This window comes from Limanda limanda, chromosome 10 (genome assembly GCF_963576545.1).
Source record: "Limanda limanda chromosome 10, fLimLim1.1, whole genome shotgun sequence".
NCBI classification, from domain to species: Eukaryota; Metazoa; Chordata; class Actinopteri; order Pleuronectiformes; family Pleuronectidae; genus Limanda; species Limanda limanda.
The window spans coordinates 20,494,783-20,511,151 of NC_083645.1; the positions used below are offsets into that span (position 1 = coordinate 20,494,783).

The 16,369-nt window shown below is 40.3% G+C and overlaps 1 protein-coding gene across 1 annotated transcript in view; it reads right to left on the reverse strand.

Moving 5' to 3' along the window:
- Positions 1-16,369, reverse strand: part of wu:fb13g09 (ATP-binding cassette sub-family C member 5) — a 43,050-nt gene that overhangs the window by 23,163 nt on the left and 3,518 nt on the right. Inside the window, exons 4-6 of the mRNA XM_061079188.1 lie at positions 4,901-5,048; positions 1,643-1,831; positions 1,023-1,178 (exon numbers count right to left, since the gene is read on the reverse strand). Coding sequence (XP_060935171.1) covers positions 1,023-1,178; positions 1,643-1,831; positions 4,901-5,048 — 493 coding nt within the window. The remainder of the gene's footprint in view (positions 1-1,022; positions 1,179-1,642; positions 1,832-4,900; positions 5,049-16,369) is intronic.

The following is a 16,369-nucleotide window of genomic DNA, read 5'->3' on the forward strand; positions in this document are numbered from 1 at the left end:
ATTAAAACACTTATATCATATAGTCCTTAATTAATTATTTTCTAATCTTCATTCTTTGTGCAATGATTCAATATCAGAAACACTGGGATAAATTCTATTTGCATTAAAGCATTTATCATCGATACATCTCACCATTTATGTTAGACACTGTCTTTTCTCTTGAATGTTTAAAAATTGGTTGTTTGTTGATGTGCTCTGTTATGCACGACATCTATTTATACTTCCTGCAAATAAAAGTGGATTGATTGATCGATTGACTGGGACATTACACTTTCAGTAAGAAATAGAAAAATCAAGTTGTTCTTAAATGTTTAGTGTGTATTTTTAAAACAGTCTCAGTATTCTTCCTAAAACAGCTGGGCACTGCAGTTTTTAGCAAATGTGAGGAAGGAGTAAATAGTAAATAGACTATTTCTGGTTCCAATTTGATCTGCAACAGAGCATTAGTGGCGGCCGCACGCTGGGACTGAATCAAAGTCGGCTAAAATGCTGTGTTCATCTTAATTCAGAGCAACAGTGAAGCCTTCTGATGTGTTTTTAATAATGTTTGGATGACATTGGACCTCGTAGGCGCTGAGAAACACTTGTTTTATGCTCAGTGTTGATTTGAGTCTTTACAGTAGATTGTTGGACAGTGACAGACACATAGAGCATCAGCATAATTATCTTTTAATAAGGACTTGGTCAGAGGGTCATCCACAAGAAGGTTGCTAGTTCAATCTCTGGCTTGTCCAGTCTGCATCAGTGTCAGTGAGCAAGGTACTAAACCCTGACGGCTGTGCAAACAGGGTCTGAACGCTGTGTGATAGAAATATCACTGAGTATAGAAGCGTTCTTTGAATATGTGCGTGAATGGGTGACTGCCACTGAGTGGTCGATATGACTGGAAAAGCAAATACAGTCCTGTGTGTCGTGTCATGTCAAACCCCAACTCTAGTTTTCTAGGAACTCTGAGAGTCAGCCTTCCCTCACCCCACAGGTCACTTCCATCAGTCAGACCCCCAGAGCCGCGGTTACCTCACCTTTGGCAGTTGACTTCAGAGGCTTCGTGGCAAGACAGTCCCCACACATCGTCTATGGACAGGCTGGACGCCCGGTAGGCCTTCAGCGCCAGCGGGGTGAGCCAGTGCAGAGTCATGAATGAGAAGAAGCCAGCGTTATCGACCGGGTGCTGGTGCCTGCAATAGAGAGAGAGAGAGAGAGAGAAGACGTGGGAACAGGTGAGAACGTCTAAAAGTGCCCGGGCACACACCGAGGTGCTATGTTGGGGGAGCGGGTCTGAGTCGGCTGCTGGAGAAGACGCGGCGCCTTTGCTTGGCGAAGTTGACCAATGGTGAATCATGCCAACGGTGTTTGAACAGTAATTTGCACGCTCCTCATAGAAATCTGAGAGAGCAGCAAAAATAAAAAAGTTTATCAGTCGGCACATGTTCTGACAGCGTGCCGTCTGTCACTGGGGGATAAGGTCCCGTCCCTTATCGTGGCCTCCTGCCCTAACAGCCAGCTAAAAGTAAAGTTAGTGCGTCTTTAAATGTGCATCACTCGCTGTCACAGCCTCAAACTGTTTGTCTGCCTGCACGTCTACCTTCACACAGCTCAAGGTCACAGTCTGCCACCCAAACTTTAAATCAGGTTTGTTTACTTGTGAGTTATCCTGAAGGGCTTCAGAAGCTGCAGGCTCTGCCGGTAGCGTCCTTGTCTCTTCGGCCCTCGAGTCACAGACGCCATGGCCTCCTCTTCCTCCAGCTCTGGTGACGGCTGCGGGGAGGAGAGCGACAGGCCCTCCACCCGCCCGGCTTCCTCCAGGGCATCAGGGAACATGGCCGACCCTCTGGGGAGAGAATAGCAAAAACCACATAAATCGCAAATAAATTTCAGATGCGTGATAACAGCCTGAAAGTATACAACTGCAGATGTTTAGCCAATGGTAAAAAAAATTTAAAAATAGAGAAAAACAGGCATATTTTTAGCTTCCGAACGAGCTCTGAGATTTAATTACTTTTGATTGAATCAGTGATTTGATGTCAACTTGCATGTTTTATCTGACCCATGACTAAAATAACTTTTCTAGTTCACTAGACGAGCAAAAGGTCCCAATTTAGCAGCTGGAACCAGAAGAATTTTCACTTTCTGCTTAAAAATCGAATTATCAAAAGCAAATCACAAATAATCGCAAATAATTTAAGATTATTGAAAAAAACCATCTCAACGCAGTGACAAAAATCAGTTTGTATCATACGTGACTTTTCTAACAAAAACACAGCGAAACCTGACATTTTTATCAAACAATCTCATTCCGGAATCCAAACAATCCAAACAAGCTCTGAGATTTAATTACTTTTCATTGAATCAGAGATTTGATGTGAACTTGCATGTTTTCTCTGACCCATGACTAAAATAACTTTCCTACTACACTAGACGAGCAAAAGGTCCCAATCAGCAGCTGCAACCAGAAGAATTTTCCCTTTCTGCTTAAAAATCTCATTATAAAATTATCAAATTTTTCTGAGCAAATCACAAATAATCGCAAATAATATAAGATTATTGAAAAAAAAACATCTCAACGCAGTCACAAAAATCAGTTTGTATCACAAGTGACTTTTCTAACAAAAAACACAGCGAAACCTGACATTTCCTCCGACCTCTCAGTGGGAAAATGGGCGAGTAAAACGCCGTAATCTGCCGGTTCTGTCCCCCCCGAGCCCAGAGATCTATTAGAGCAGAGCGGTGTTTTGCTGAATCACCCTCTGAGACGCAGATAGATTTGGAGAAAGCACCTTGCTCACAGGTCACGGCCTCTCAGAACTTAAGTGCTTATCTATTTAGAGACGCCGAGCCGGCAGCCCCGGGCAGACATCTGAGCCGCCGCTGCCACTGTACACTGCTCACTGATCCCTTCTATGGCAGTGCTCCATGACTCGGTAATTCAGTGAAGAGGTGCAGATTGACTGCCCGGAGGATATTCAGACGGTCCAGTGTGCACAGGGGCAGAAGAGTGAGAGGAACAATCGAGAAAGTGCTATAACAAATGGTCACTATGAGATGGGAAGCAAACTTTTGGAGTTGTACAAAAAAAAAGAAAAAGTATGAAAAGACGTCTTGTGCTGGCCTCTGCAGCCCTGAGTGACTATATCATGTGAAGTCTGTCATATGGCTGCGAACCCCTCGGAGCTTTCTTTAAGGGAGGACAGCTTCGGTGTTCAATGAGGATAATAAACTCTCTATCCCTTCATTCCCAGAGTTAAACCGGTTTCGGGTCATGTAACCTGCAGGACAGTTGGCAGCTGATTGCACACAGTGTGTTTGCAGAGGGCTCGGCAGGATAAAAGAAAATCAAACACACAAACTGTCAGTGCACAAGAGAGACACAAAACTGGAAATGTGGAAAGAAAAAGCGGTTGAGTGCAGTAAACAAATAAAAGACCCTGATTAGAGACACAAGGCCGAAGATACTTATGCTTTGTTTCTTATGTGTTTTTTTAAAGTTCACCCCTTCATTGATCAGTGTTTCTAAAAACAGACGAATGACCCTCACCAGTAAAGTTAGTTCGGTTTCTTCCCCTTTATTGTTTAGAGCGACCTTCTTTTAAATGCATTTCTAAACAGATAAACAAATACTTATAAAAACCAAGGCCAAAGATACAGTTTTGTTGTTTCCACTTTAGTTTAGTCGACCTTGTTGTGAATAGGTGTTTGTTTTTCTTAAAGATAAACAAATAAAAGACACTTAATATTTAGTGTGAGGCCCAAAATACTGAGATTGTATAGTCGACCCTGTTGTGCACAATGTTTGGTTCTGGTTCTCGGTTAAGTTTTCATATATTACAATACATTATAATATATTACTGATCATTTGCACAGCCTTGTACTTTCACTCTTACTCTACACCTTTCCTTTAGGATCAATAAAGTATTTATCAATCTATCGTGTATCAGTGTTTCTAAAAAAAGACGAGTGACCCTCACCAGTAAAGTTAGTTCGGTTCAGGACGCACATGTTTCTTCCCCTTTATTGTTTAGAGCGACCTTCTTTTAAATGCATTTCTAAACAAATAAACAAATTATATACCCTTCTTTTCCAAAATACAGTTGTGTTGTTCCCCTTTAGTTTAGTCGACCTTGTTGTGAATCAGTGTTTGTTTTTCTATAAGATAAACAAATAAAAGACACTTGATTTTTAGTGTGAGGCCCAAATTACTGTTGTGAACAATATGTTTGGTTTTGGTTCTCGGTTAAGTTTTCATATATTACAATACATTTATTATATATGATAATACTTTACTATTTTTTATTTTTATATACTGTCTAACAATAACTTTACCATCATATCATCAGTACTATTACCATCATCTTGCCACTGCACCTTATCTACCTATTTATCTTGTGTTTCTATTTTTTATTCTTTCTACCTCAATATTTTTTGTTTTTTATTGTATTGTATTGTATTTTATTGTATTCAAATATACCGGCTGCTATGACGACTTAATTTCCCTTCGGGGATGAATAAAGTACTCTATCTATCTATCTATCTATCTATCTATCTATCTATCTATCTATCTATCTATCTATCTATCTATCTATCTATCTATCTATCTATCTATCTATCTATCTATCTGATCATTTGCACAGCCTTGTACTTTCACTCTTACTCTACACATTTACACACAGTATCAGTGTTTCTAAAAAACAGTAACTGTAAACTGTAAACACACCTGTTTTGAAAAGGTCACGACTTCTGACACACAAGGTCACCATGTCCAGTGAGGTACAACTTTTAAAAAAATAAACTATTCCCTCAGTGAGTGAGTTGTAATGAACTACACACAGACTCCCAGCGGCCAGTGCGTTGTAGTTCCGGGGTGTCGGGGTAACACTGGTGTTTAGTTTCCTCTGACACTTACATTGACGGCGGCTCGCTCGGTTCAGCAGCGGAAGCTCCTCCGTCCTCGGGTCGTGTGTTTATGGGATGGAGATGAGGACGCAGCGGAGCATCATGTCTCCTGTCTCCTGTCTCCTGAGTTGTCTCCTGTCTCCTGTCTCCTCTCTTGTCTCATGGACCCGGACGTGTCTCCACAGCGGACCCGCGGAGGACCGAGTCTCCTCCGGACTGGGGGAAGTTGACGCCTCACGTGTATGCAGCAGCGTCCGACAGGGAGAGGGATTCCCGACATCACTCTGACGTCACGCCCACCTCCGCCAATCGCTTACTTAGCTGCGGTGGTCGCCGTGGCAACGAGGATCGTGACGCGGAAGTGGACGCTGGGGGAATAGGGGGCGGAGGGAGAGGCGAGTGTGATTGGCCCCGCCCGCGTTGGGAGGTTCGACGTGATTGGTCGGTGGAACGAAGCGGCCAATGGAGGCCGAGCGTGGACATAAAGAGGAACCAGTGTTTTTCCGGTTTGAGAACACGAACGTTTGACTTGTTGGGTTTTAATCTGTCATGTTTTCATTGCGATGACGTGAAATATCGAGAGGATGTGTGATATCTTCAATACAAACGTCTGTTATTATATGTAGTGCATTATATCATCTATTTGCCTACTGTTACCAATATTTACAATGTATATATATACGTAAATTCAAGTTTAAATATAAAGAAATTATGCCAAAATCAAAATGATAAATAGATTCATATAATAGGAAAACAGATTTTATAATACAATCAACATAATTATGGATCTTACATCGCAAGGATGTGTGATATCATCAATACAAACAGCTGTTATTATGTGAACTGCATTATATCATCTATTTGCCTACTGTTACCAATATTTACAATGTATATATATATACGTAAATTCAAGTTTAAATATAAAGTAATTATGCCAAAATCAAAATGATGAATAGATTCATATAATAGGAAAACAGATTTTATAATACAATCAACATAATTATGGATGTTACATATGTATTTTTTGATTGAAGATCGCACACATAAATCATTATATATTAGTACTCACCTCACAAAGGACTAATAGAGAATATAATGTTTTGCATACTGTTACAGATATTTACAATTTCTCTCTACATATATATATATATATTTAAATTCAACTTTAAATATAAAGTAATGTCATGGTCAAATTGATACATAGATTTTATATCAACAACACTGGTGATTGGTAACAATAGGAAAATAGATGATATAATAGGATACACATAGTTATGGATGTTATATATGTATTTCTCTATCGAGGAGAGCGCACATAAATCAGTTTCTGTCAGTACGCACCTATATGAAATACACACCACATAAAGACTAATAGAGAAACATAGAGCACCTGCTCTACTGCAAAATTGTATCATCAATAAGCATCATGCCAACGTATTGAACATCTGTGTCGCAGCAACAGCTCGCTCCCACGGTTCACTACAGAAAGAAACACAGCTGCTCTGTGTTTCTTTACTTTAATTTAAGAATATGAACGTTAGCCTCATGTCACACGGTTTTGCTAAAATAAACGATTGTTTTGGGCAACACACGCTGATACCTCACATAAAATGTTCCAAATCATTGCAGGCCAGACAGAAGTTTACATTCTGTCAAACATGTAATTAGATCTGAGTAATGTTTTATGAAAATTTAAAAAGAACACAGAAGCGATGGGTTAAGAGATACGGCCAAAGGAGTCGCATGGAATGAATTACCTAGCAACACTTTCAGAGGGGTTTTTTCTTAACATTATTTCTCTTTTATTAAGATTCATAGAGAATCATAGACCTGCGAATAGGTGCCACCACTTTGCCAGGAGCTTATTACTTATTTCACTGTAACAAACTCCTGAACTAAGCAGTTTTCACAGCGCTCTTGCTGGAAATTAAAAAAAGTATGGAGCTGGTGGCCATAAGTAACAAATGAGCTGCCAGAGGGAAGAGCTCAAATAAATTGCATCTCCTTTGGAAGAAATAACCACAAGATATAATAAATCTGATGTTCTCGGAATACAAACATGGAGAATGCCATGCGTATCCCTGAAGCCTTAAGCCAATTAGGAAGGAGCTGTATACAAATTCTCTTTGTCCTGAAACATATAATAAAATTGTTGTGAAGCCACTTGTGCACATTTCTGAATAAGTCTGAGAACTTTCTTGTTTTAACTTGATTTGTATGGATTTATAGTTTGGGCTGGATCATTACAATCACTTCACATGCTGATAACATCCTATGTGATGGCTGTGAAAAATAAAGGCCTTACAACTGGAGAGACAGCTGATGTCAAAGTAAGGTGTAGCAGCCCATGGTTTAAGTTTAATTAAAAACATGGCCGGTTTATTCTATGTACATGGAGTCAATGGATTTAGTACATAGAGTAATTGTTTGAGTAATTTACCCCTTACATTAGAATGACACGTTGACTGGCTCCTGCAGACTGTCACGTGTGTTGCCAGCTTGTCGCACTGGGTCAGGGACTGTAGTCACGTCTCCAATTCAGACACTATTGCATAACAAGAACGAAAAGAGATGGGAAGTGATTAGAAAATTACTGTGGAGCAGAGCCGAAGGCCAAATCACGTTTCTGGATCAGCAGCAGTGAAAAAAAAGTTGTCATATTGAGCATGAGTTTTAGGCAAATTAATATTTAATCCTCTGAATCTGGAACACTGTACTATTAACAACCACATCACAGACCTACAGTCAAACATTGACAGCCACTATTGATGGATGCATCGCTGTGGTCTGGATTTACTCTTTAATGATTGAACTAATTGGCCCTGCAAAAGATTCAGAGCATTCAGAAAAACACCATAAAAACATAACATTTTTATATGTGGTTTTGGCAGCATAAGAAATAGCTGCTTTTTCAAAAACAAAACTATGTGAAAAGGACATTCTAACTGGAGTGCAGAAAATAACAAGGTTCTTGAGTTAAAACAGATTGGAAAGCAGCGTTTTGATATAAATTGCATTAAAACAAAACAGATTTAAGGCAGTTTCCATACGACAGAGAACAAGTTGCAAAGCGAGTGAGACCAAGTTATTATTGTGCACGAGGGAGAAAAGTTTCCTCACACAGGGATCCATTAAATTGGCAGTCACGGCTTCTTATATGAGACCAATTAATTTAATTAAACTGTCTAAATTAGCTCCATAGGAGCTGGTGCCCTGAATTTACAAATGCATATTAAATTCTGCCATAACACTACAATGCTAAATGTCTCCTTGGGCCACAAATCAGCAAAGGATGTGGGGACATCATTTGTCTTCAGGCTTGTGTCCTTCTCTACAGTAATAAGGAATCTGACAGGGTGTTCAACCAGTGTCTCTAATGAATTAAAGCTGAAGACAATTCCATTAAAACAATTCAAAAACAAATGGTTGCTGCTTGACAGGCACTTGTTCAGACAGGTTTGCACAGCATTCATAAGACTCAAAGATTTAATTTGAGAGGAGCAGGACGTTTACGTTTCTTTTAAGTGAATACTCTCTATTAATATTTGTGATTCATTTATTTTTGTGTGCTCTGATTTATTTTGCTGCCCTTGTAAAGCACTTTGTAAGTTACTTTTTGAAAAGTGCTGTATAAATAAAGCTATTAAATTTATTGTTAAGTATCCAGCGGTTGATCCATAGTTCTCATGTTTTCCACAAAGATGAGGATTTCAGCTGCTTTTAGGTGGTTCCTCTATTTTTCTTGCAATATCTGTGTGACTGAATACAATGATGTAATCTCACTGGCAGCCTCCTCTGCATCGCTGACAGACAGAAAAAAGCAACACATGAAAGAGCCTGAGCAGAGAATCATCGACAGGATCTCACTTTACTGAGCTGGTAAGTTTCCTGGACCTCCGCAATCAATGCTCTGAATCTCCACTTCGCTATCAACCTCCTGGGACATTTATGATAACTGCCGAGCCATAGTGGAGTCCGGAGCACAATAAGGGCTGTGGTGTCACTGAGACACACATTCTGAGTGTGTGTGTGTGTGTGTGTGTGTGTGTGTGTGTGTGTGTGTGTGTGTGTGTGTGTGTGTGTGTGTGTGTGTGTGTGTGTGTGTGTGTGTGTGTGTGTGTGTGTGTGTGTGTGTGTGCGAATGGATCTGAGCTGGGAACGATTTGTCATTCAGACGTTCCAGATGCCTGACGTTTACACAAAGTGGACAGCTTGGATCCTCTACAGCTACATTTCAGATTTTCCAATGTTCACTTCTGCACAGTCCTCACACAACATCATCCTACGGTCCCTTCACCGTGCACTGAACTTTGCTGGAGGGAAGAAATGTCCATTATTTACGGCCTGTGGAGGCTACTGTCCGAAGTGCATTGATTTCTCTGCCTCTCGTACGGTAGAGATTGTTGAATACAGGTGTAAAAAGCTGGGCCTACAAGCAGGACCCTAATCAGTTGGTCTCACCAGAAGCACCTGATTTATCACTAATGCAGGAGAGGACAGCAGAGGACATTTTCCTCCATGAAACCAAAACGTAGCTGCAGCTGATATTACTTCACTTCTCCATTACACAGACATTATCCACAATACTGGGCAAAACAGACATCTGCCAGTAGCAGAATACATCATATCTTTGTTACCAGTATGTTCTCTGCAAACCCATTCTCTCGTGATGATACCTTTAATGTTCCAGCAGATAAATGAAGAGCGCAGCCTGTTTTTTCTTTGTGGAGAGTTTGTCAAATTCCATTCATATTCATAAATCAGTCGGTAGCGCTGCACATTTTAATTACTTGGCATTTATTGCAGTGCTGGTTTCTGGTTATTTACATAATGCAACAGAGGGGAGTGGTGCCAGTGCTGCAGGGTTTGGCTGTGCAGGGAAATTGACGTAAAGCAGAGTTATTGAGTTAAAGGTGGAGACACTTGGCATAAATGTCAGAAAGCTTTATGATGGAACTCCAATAGTTCTCAGTGTGATGGGAAAAACTTGTAAAAAGTGACCCGAGCACTTTAACATCTAAAACAGGCGGAGACGTCCCCATCCAAAAAGAAAGTTCAGTCTGTTCGCGATCAGAGGGTCTTGTTCCCCAAATCCAAATACAATTTTCTTGTTTTGTTGTGAAGTGTGGTTGCGTTAGATTCAATTTCATTTCAAAATACCTATGTCTGTTTTCGATTTCTACTTTTCTGCAATGTAAACTCTAGTTAAATCAAATCTGTAGCTTTTTAAAATTTGGCAAATTGGAGGAAATTTGAAATGTTGGAACTTCACAAGAGAAAGAATCTTTGGTGTCAAGTTTCAAGAGACACAAGACAAACCAAACACAGCAAACTGAAGGCTTCGATAAAGTGATGCTGGCTCCAAATAGGACGGCAGCTAATCAGGATTACTCAAAGTTTTTTCATAAAATGCCATAAAAAACGTCAAAGTTCCAGAAGACAGAAGAAGCGCATATTTGGAAGTTTTTGACATCATTAAAATTGTCGGTGACAAATCAAATAATAATTACTCCTCGTGAGTTACTTCCTGAAGTTTTCACCACGTTTAATCTGAAAAACTAGGAATGTCCCTGCAGCTGCCTCCCAGCAATCAGCCTACCATCTGAGCCGTGAACAGTGCACAGAGCTTGTTTCACAGGTTCTGAGATCTTCACGCTTCCTCCTGAAGATGCTGCGGTTTTTCCCGGAGAAACTACAAACGGTGACTTTGGGGAACAGATCTAACAGGTTGACAATCCATCAGCTTTAATAAGGGGTTAGTCAGGCACTGAGTGGAAGCTCGAGAGCCGTCCCTGTTGATTTTGCCAGAATTTATCCTTGGGATCTCGATCAAGCTTTGCAGCGAGGAATCAAACCACATTAACCGAGGACTGAGACCGTTTTAATGACACTGACGCAATCAGCTTCACTGTTCATCCAGGGTAAGTGCAGTTATAAAGCCTATACTCGCAATTCCTGGGAAGCATATTATATTGCTTACCATGGACTTAAAAGCTTCTTTATATAAATGATGATTAACATGAGCAGGAACCACTGGTGATGATATGAAGGAGATTTACAGTAAAAGTGCCGCAGATATGTCCACAAGGCCCGAGAATAATTCAGACTGTATTAAAAGGGTGTGTTCAGCTTATGCTTGATGTGCAATGTGATGCTGGTATTAATGCAACGAGCTATGACATTTCCATTTGCAGCAGTTTAAGTGAACGGCTGATGCACAGCAACAACAATTTTGTGAGAACCCTTTAAATTCAAAGTGGAGGATACTGCAATGACAACTTGGTCTGAAACCTCCTGATCAGGTGCCAAGTCACTATCTTACTGCAAAATGCCTAGTAATATAATGTGAGAGTACGTCCTGATTCAGACCTTCAGAAAACTCCCCTCATATCTTCAGTGCTAATCACCATTATCAGATCCTGTGGCTCATAAACACTGAATTCCGCTAAATACTGATAACAGAAGTTCATAAAACGTGTTAGTACCACAGACTGTAAAGAAGGAGGTTAGATTGCGCAATAGATTGGACAGAAAGGTTTTCTGCCTGATAATCTTTCATAGTGTTTTTTAAAAAAGAATAGAGATACTGGAGATTATTATATTAATGCTAACAGAATAAATTCCCTATTCTTAATGTGTGTGTGCGCGTGATGGTAGCTGCTCAGTTAGCTACACAACTAGTGTATGATAATAAAGAGGGACATGTGGACTGATGGTTTTCCATAATAAAGAGACACAGAGATTGAAATCAGTTGGTTTTATGAGTTTAAACTAATTCAGTACAAACAGTGCTGCAATAAATCATCTTTCATGAGTAATTCTTGTCTTTGTTTTAGGTGCTTGTTTAACTTTATGATTACTTTATGTGAGATTGTCCTCTTCTGAACGATATTGTGTTTTAATGACAGTTGCTTCTATTATTTTGTCCACCCCATCTGGTATATGATGTAATATATATCCTACAGATGAGTAAAATCGATTGATGTACATTTGAAAATATGCTTTGATTTTCCTTATCCAGACTGTAAGTATGGCTGGTCACATTCATATCAGACTTACAGTTGACATGATCATAAAGATGCTGTATGAAGAAAAGGATTGGGAAGATGAAATCTTAATCTCTGATGCTGAAGACCTAGACTTTGTTCCCCAGGATCAAGCTGGAGCTGTGGGTGTGTCTAGGAACCCAGCTCTCCTAAATGGAGACGGCTCCTTTGATGAAAGAGAAAACTCCTCTCCTATGTCATCAAAGGGGCCGTCTACTAAATGAAGAAGGAGGGATGAGCTATAATAGAGCATGGCAAAGAAACACATGCATGGAATAACACAGGTAATAATTATGGGTAATTGTTGACCCATGTTGTGCATTAGAACCGGTTTGTATAGCTTGTGTATCAAAGGGTTAATAATTTTGTCTTTGATTTCAGGGGTTTGTTCAACTTTAGGATAACTTGAGGTGCTGTTTTGAGCCATATTGTGTTTTAATCACAATTGCTTCTATTATTTTGTCCACCCCATTAATGTGTATTTGGTATATGGTGTAATATTTATCCTACAGATGAGTAAAATCAACACAATCAAATAGAAACTGAACTTTTTTGCCTTGAAAGAGGATTTATTGCAGGACTGTTGTATTAGATTTAGCTTCATGTACCTATTAAACTGCCAACTGAGTCTTGTTGACACTTGTTTCCTTAAATGACAAACTCTAGAGCTGCATGTCAACTGTGGTTGTTTTTCTTTATTTTTCCAGAACGGCTGATTCATTGGTTGATTGCAGCCGGAGCCTTTTCACGTTTAATCAATAACAAGTTCAGAGAAACATGATGTGAATTTCCTCGCTAATCTCCCCTCTAATCTTTTTAGAGTCAGTCAGATGATGATTGTGAGTTAAATGGATCCTTCCTCTCCTCGGCGAGTCACGCCCACACTTTAAACACAAGCCAATAAGCTACTGTACAGGCATTTGCTCAGAGGATGTTTATATAGAAGTTAAGCAGCCGCCCCTGACTGGAGGGGCTGTGAGAAGTAATTTGCCTAATGACAAAATCTTCAGTGCAACTGGCAAACACAAAGATAATGTGATTATAACACAGATAAATAGTGTGAAATAAACATTAGCTAAAGATTAAATTCAGTACATGTGCGTGTGGATGTTTTCCTCGTCGCCACAGAGCAGATTGGGGTTGTAAACATCAACCAATGAGATATCAGTTTGACACAAGCAGTCGTGTCACCCCCTTGTTGATCCTCAGTGTGACTCAGGGTCCAGGTCCTCAGCAGATATTCTCCTCCTTCCATCCTGAGTTGAAGATGTAATTCCAGGAAGAACTCATCAGAAGCAGTATTTCTATTCTTCCTTCAGGTAAATGATCATTTGACCCCATTAGCACAATAAACTGCGTGTTGTAAATCTGTCAAATCAGACTACTTGTTTTTCTTTTGGTTAATATTTAACAATCTCTAGCCGTAATTGGCCGGGGGGGCAACGCCCGTCATTCAAGGACCGCAACAGACACAACACTGGAGTTTAAGTACAGCGTTGAGATGAATAGAAGCTGGATGAATGTGTGCGTGATGGGTTTTCTTTTCAGAATAAATGTCTTAGAGACCACTCAAAGCATTTTACAGTAAATGCTTCATTCATATTCACAAAGTACTGCTCTACACTCACTGTCAGCACAGGTTCTTTCCCAAGGACACATGAGAATACAGACAGGATCAAACCACCGTCCTTCAGGTTTGTGGATCACCCGCTCTACCTCCAGTTACCACGTTATACTTGAAGAATACTTTATTGATATTGAGGGTAGATTGGGTTTTGTAACAATTGCTTTAAAGAATATACAAAAATGACAATATACAGTCTATGGGATACAAAGACCAAGACTTGTAGTAAATAGAAGAATAAAACATATATGAAAAGTGTCAAATCTAAGAAGTAAGTACAAATATTAGCATTTTGTGTATGTTACACTACACTATATATATGTATATAAACCACAATAGGTTCTTGCAGATAGCTTCTAATAAATGATGGTTTATATCCAGGGGCAGTCTATTGATTCAAAGAGTTTGAAGGTCAGAGGAAGGAGTTGTGATGACCACAGGCAGACACGACTTCCTGTAGCTCTCTGTTGTTCTTCTTGGTGTAAAAAGCCTCTTGCAAAATGTTTTCCGGTTGTTGAGGGAATTTCACCCAGACATATAACAAATGCTGTAAGAACTCACCGAATCAAACACCACACATAAACAAGTACTTACTTTTCACTTGCAAGGGTAAGTCCATACCTCTGAGAAAGGTCTCAGCCAACTTCAACGGTACTTCCTTAATGCAGGGTTTTTATTCACATAGCTCAGTATTACAACTAGTGTTGCAAAGGGGCGGAAAGTTTCCATGGGAAGTTAAGCCCGGGAATTTTGGGAATTTTGAGAGAAAAAAAACTACGCAAATTATACGCTGAGCAATAAAAACATCATTCAAAACTCTATTTTAAAGATGTTTGGAATGCAGCACACGCTGCACGTTGAATTTCAACCCTCAACTGTGCATTCTTCCATCAAAATAACTGTATATCTCATGTGTGGGGACATTTCACCCCATCCAATGTAGAAGGAAAGGCTGTGTACATTTGCAAATACTGTGCAAAGACCTATGTTAAGAATGACACAAAGATGCAGAAGCGATGACAAAACAAAATGTTTATATTTATGTCTGTATATGACAAGGTAAACACAGTTAGTATAATTACCCACAACATTTCCAGTTTATTCCCGTATATTCCCGTATATTCCCGTTAATTCCCGTTAATTCCCATGGAAAGTTTCCAACTTTGAAAATTCCCGGAATTTTGCAACCCTAATTACAACACATCATTCGTGGGCTTTTCTAATTTCTCGATACCTCCTTTGTCTTCAGGGTTTTACCTTCTTTGGCAATACCACCTTCTGCACATGGCAAAAACAACGTCTATGGTTTCACAACCATATCAGACAGTTCCTCAAAAACAGCTTTCAGGCGAAGCACAGCAGTGGTTAGTCAGGCTAACTCTGGCGTAAGACTGTCGCCACAGAGCCCAGAAGTTTAAATGATACATGTTCTAAACAATGATGCATAACTACTCCAACGCAGGGTTAAATTCAGTTCATGATAACTTATGTACAATTATTCCAACACCGGTGCTTGTCCAGTTTGTCGCTGAGTGGGTGAAAGGCCATCAATGTCCGAGATAGCCAGTGACATGGACAGCAGCCTCCGGCTCCAGAGTCCGGCTCCAGTATACATCCCAGTACATATTTATTTCAATGCCACAGCCCTGGTTTTGTTAGCAGGAGAGTTCTGTCCCCTCAGGCGCAAGCACAATGTACTTATGTCCACCTCTTAAAGTGAGAGGGCTTCAGGTGTTTGTAGTTAAACAAGAACTTGGAATGAAAATCCAAACAGTCACTCAATACATTATAAATTATTGTCTTAGGTCAAAAGTGTGGAGGTCAGAGAACTTGGACCAACAGTCCACTTCTCAATTGTAAAAATAAACTTTTCCAATACAAGTTTCCACTGTGCAGGTAATTGCTGTTGGTACCAAGCAATTCATCTTCGGTAAAGGTCACTCGATTCATACCAGCATCAACAGTGGCCATCGCTCATTAGGAGAGAATTTCACTATCTTACCTGGCTCGAGCCGCCCTGCGCTGGCATTTCAGATCCGACCCACTGATCAGACCCGCTGCCTCCACAGGCTAATGGGCCACAAATGCCACGGCCGGACCCAACCGCAGGACGAGCTTTGGCCGAGACGTTTTCTCACCAGAGAGCAAAATTAAACAACTATTAGTTTTAGAAGAAAGTAATGATCCAAGTTTTTAAAGTACAGAGAGAAAGAGAGAGAGATTCTTCTACCTGAGGGGTCTGGGTATTGATGTGGAGGAGCTTACTTAGGGTGCAAGTAGCTGATGGGCATTTACTGCTGTGCTTTCAACTCTTTCCTACGTTGTAAGATGTTCTTCGTGTGATAGAGGAGAAACAGAGAAGAGAGAAATTGGGGTGGAAACGATGAGAGGCATCGATGTCATCCTCCACCGATATCTTCATCTTGATACCCTGTGCCCAAACGCCCTAGAGAGCCGACGTATAAAGCAATTATTCCAACACTTGACATTCATTCAGGCTAAACGTGAACGCAACTCTCCGAGCAATCTGAAACAATCAAAACAAAACAGAAACATTGTGTCAAGCAGGATTTTCGACCTGCCAATCATCCGAAAAGAAATAAATTAAGAAATGGGTTTGGTTCGAGCAGTTCTGGTTTTGTAAGATGTGATTCCAGTTGCCTGCAGGCGAGCGTCTCTGGAGCTGCAGCACCGGGACCTGGGAACACACTCCAGTGCAGGAGCTTTTATGCACAGATAAATTAACGAGGGCCATGCAGCTTTTTATTAAGAGAGAACCCCCCACCCCCCCCCCCCCAGTTCTGTGGCC